This window comes from Carlito syrichta, unplaced genomic scaffold (genome assembly GCF_000164805.1).
Source record: "Carlito syrichta isolate Samal-C Ts95f unplaced genomic scaffold, Tarsius_syrichta-2.0.1 Scaffold303120, whole genome shotgun sequence".
Taxonomy (NCBI): domain Eukaryota; kingdom Metazoa; phylum Chordata; class Mammalia; order Primates; family Tarsiidae; genus Carlito; species Carlito syrichta.
This window is the reverse complement of record NW_007247216.1, coordinates 18317-22143: the sequence shown is the minus strand read 5'-3', so window position 1 is coordinate 22143 and position 3827 is coordinate 18317. Positions and strand designations below refer to the sequence as shown.

Below are 3827 nucleotides of genomic sequence, written 5' to 3'. Positions count from 1 at the left end.
TCCACTCACCTCAACCTCCCAAGGCGCGGGATTACAGGCTGAGCCACCGAGCCCGGCTTAATTTTTTGATTTATTGTAGAGACAAAGTCTCGCCAGGTTTCCCGGGCTGGTCTCCGAAAGGGCCACAAGTGCATGAGACCCCGTAAGTTTAAGTTAGAAGTTCACTGTAGTACTTTAGAGAATTTATAATCGGCTTGTTAACAGCAGCACAGCCATTTTAGCTTTATGCGGCCATTTCAGAACAGGATACGACCCCATGATAAAATCCTCAGATGTCTCGCAACCTGAGCTTCAGTTGCAAAGAAAACCACAAGGTTACAGCATAGACCCCAACCCTTCCCCTTGCCCCACTTCTCCGCAGCAGGTACTAGCAAGAAACTGCCTAGATTTCCAGAAGTTTCTGCAACTTCATCAGTTAGTGTTCTGAGGTCGGCCTAAGCAAGAATGAGCCAATCCTCTGCAAGTGTGCTGACCACCAAGGGTTGTCACCCAATCAAACGGGGACAAGTCTGGAAATTCCCCACCCGAACTCCTTCCCCTTTGTAACCACAATAAAAGCTGCCTGCTTAGAAGGGTCGTGGCCTCTGGCTGTACTCTGCTGCGTTGGTTGGCAACAGAGGCCCAGGCTCCAGCTTGCAAATAAAAGATCCTCTTGAAATTTCATCGGAATTGGCTCTTGGTGGTCTCTCCAATCAATCTCTTGGGCACTACAGTCTCGAACCGCAGGCTCAGGCAATCCACTCGCCTTGGCCTCCCAAAGTGCTGGGATTACAGGCTGAGCCACCAAGCCCGGCCAGAACAAATATATTTTAAGATACAGGTATGTTTCCACTTTTTGGCTATTGTGAATAGTACTGCAGTGAACATTCATGTACAAGTTATAAAACTTTATTGAGATACAATTCACTTACTGCACAATTCACCCATTTAAAGTATAGTTCAATGGTTTTGGTATATTACAGTTTTTAAAGATTGTGGTAAAACATATACAACTCAAAATTTGCCTTTAAAAGAGTTTTTGTTTTTGAGTTGGGATCTCACTCTGTCACCTAGGCTGGAGTGCAGTGGCACGATCATGGTTCACTGTGGTCCTCCCTCCTCTCCAGTTTCCCAAGTAGCTGGGACTACACACACACCACCATGCCTGGCTAATTTTTTTTTTTTTTTTTTTCTGTAGAGATGAGGTCTCGCTATGTTGCCTAGGCTGGTCTCAAGCAATCATCTCATCTCAGCTTCCCAATTTCTGGGATTACAGGCATGTGCCGCTGTGCCCAGCCAAAATTTGCCATTTTAACCACTTTTAAGTTTACACTTCAGTGGCAGTTAGTACATTCACATTGTTGTACAACCATCACCACCATATATTTACAAAATGCTTTCATCACTCTAAGAGGAAACCCAGAATTAATTAAGCAATCACAGTTAGGCTCCTACATTCCCACAGAGGCTTGGAGACAGGGATATTATCTTTAGGTATTGGCTGGAACAAACAGCAAATTCTTTTGGTAGTCTTGAGTTTTCTTAAGCAGGCATTTTAAGGGGGCTAAGGTCATCCTGGGACGAGGCTTTGAGCTGTCAAAACTATGTTAGTGTTTTGTCCATTTCATTATGGCTGAAGGTTGAAGCCTACTTGAGAAAGGATTCAGAGTTTGGTCAAGGAGAGGCTCTGGGGTAACCCCTTCAGATACCCTCCCACTGTGGGAGCTCTTCTGTCCTCTCAATAAATCCTGCTTTCTCAAAAAAAAAAAAAGGAGAGGCTCTGTCAATACTTGATGCTTCAGTTTCTAGCCCCATTCCCCTCACCTCTATTCCCAAAATACTTAATGCAATACATGATTGCAAATATTTCCTATACATGCTATAACTATACTTCCTTTCTTGTCCAATTGTTTACTTGAAGTTTCTAATTCTTTTCTCTTTGCATTATTTGCCCTTTCTGCATCTTTAAGTTGTTCCAAATTACCAAGGATAGCACACATTTCAAATCTTATTTTTTTCTCTGGGAAACCTCCCTCCTTGATCCCTTGGTCCCTTCTCCAAACTGGACTGGGCCTCAGCGTCATCCAGGGTCTCCCCTTCCCACTCTCCTGGGTTATATCCTCTGCCTTCGAGATGCAACATCTTCCTTTAGTCAAGGTGGGTCATCTTAATGGCTGGTGGCATTGAACTATAAATATTGGATGCCTTCACCTCCACATCTGGAATATGCTTGCAAATATACAGGATGCCAGAACACTGCTTAAGCATGGGGCTGGTGGCTAGACATAGCAAACAAGACCTGCCATGTCTCTTCTGTCAGTCTGGTTCTGAAACCACTCCTTGCTTGGCTCTCCTGCCTGCCCTAGTGTAGGCCAAGTCTCCCCTTTTTGTTCAATACATTCATTGCTAATAACACTAGTGCCTTTTCATTCAAGATTTCTTTATATTTTTTGGCCAACCTGTGCTATTTTTCCCCTGGAATACTTCTTTCTGGCTTTTGGTGTGACTTTTGCTGTTCTTGCCTTTTTTTTTTAAGAATCTCATTCTGTCACCCAGGCTAGAGTGCAGTGGCATGCTCACGGCCACTGCAGCCTCCACCTGCTGGGCTCAGGAGATCTTTCTGCCTCAGCCTCCCAAGTAGCTGCAACTACAGGTGTGTACCACCACACTCAGCTAATTTTTTGACTTATTGTAGAGACGAGGTCTCGCCAAGTTGCCCAGGTTGGTCTTGAACACCTGGGCTCAGGCAATCCTCTCGTCTCCGCCTCCCAGCATGCTGGGATTACAGGCTTGAGCCACTGCGCCTGGCCTGTTCTCGCCTCTTAACAATTTTATAACTTTGAGTTCTGAAAGTGCTTCGCTGAACTCACTGTGGTGAATAGTGTAGAAGTGGAGTAAGGAAAAATGAGTCTTTTTTATTTTTAAAAAATTTAAAACATTATTTTATTGATATATGGTATTTGTACATATTTATGGAGTATATATGTTATTTTGTTACATGCATAGAATGTAATGATCAAGTCAGGGTATCTAGGGTATCCATCACCTCAAGTATTTATCATTCCTATGTGTTAGTAGCATTTCAAGTCTTCTATATTAGCTATACTGAAATATACAATATATTGTTGGTAACTATAGTCACTCTACTCTGCTATTGAATATTAGAACTTATTCCTTCTTTTTTACTGTATGCTTGTACCCATTACCCAACCACTCTTCACCCTATTTCTCCCACCCACACACACCCTTCCCAGCCTCTGGTATCATTCTACTCCATCTCCAGGAGATTAACTTTTTTAGGTTCCACATGAGTGAACATGCAATATTTTTCTGTGCCTGGTTTATTTCACTTAACAAAATGTCCTCCAGTCCCATCCATATTGTCACAGGCATGATTTTCTCTGTTATGGCTGAATAGTATTCCACTGTGTGCATGTACCGCATTTTCTTTAGTCATTGGTCTATTGATACACACTTAAGTTGGTTCCATGTCTTTGCTATTGTAAATAGTGCTGCAGTAAACATGGGGGGTGCAAGTATATTTTTGATATATTGATTTCTTTTCTTTTGGATAAATTCTCAGTAGTGGGATTGCTGGATCATATGGTAGTTCTATGTTTAGTTTTTGATCAGTCTTCACACTGTGTTCCACGGTGACTGTACTAATTTACATTCCCACCATGTGTAAGTGTTCCCTTTTCTCTGCATACTTGCCATCATCTATTATTTATTTATTTATTGTCTTTTTAATCATAACCATTCTGACTGGGTGAGATATTTTCTTTTTCTTTTTTTTTTTTGAGTTGGAGTCTCACTCTGTCGCCCAGACTGGAGTGCAGTGGCCACTC

The 3827-nt window shown here is 42.4% G+C and overlaps 1 protein-coding gene across 1 annotated transcript in view; it reads right to left on the bottom strand.

The window, feature by feature from the left end:
- Window positions 1-2247, bottom strand: part of ZNF764 (zinc finger protein 764) — a 23048-nt gene extending 20801 nt beyond the window's left edge. Inside the window, 1 exon segment of the mRNA XM_021712190.1 lies at window positions 2191-2247. Coding sequence (XP_021567865.1) covers window positions 2191-2247 — 57 coding nt within the window.
- Between the last annotated feature and the right edge of the window lie 1580 nt (window positions 2248-3827).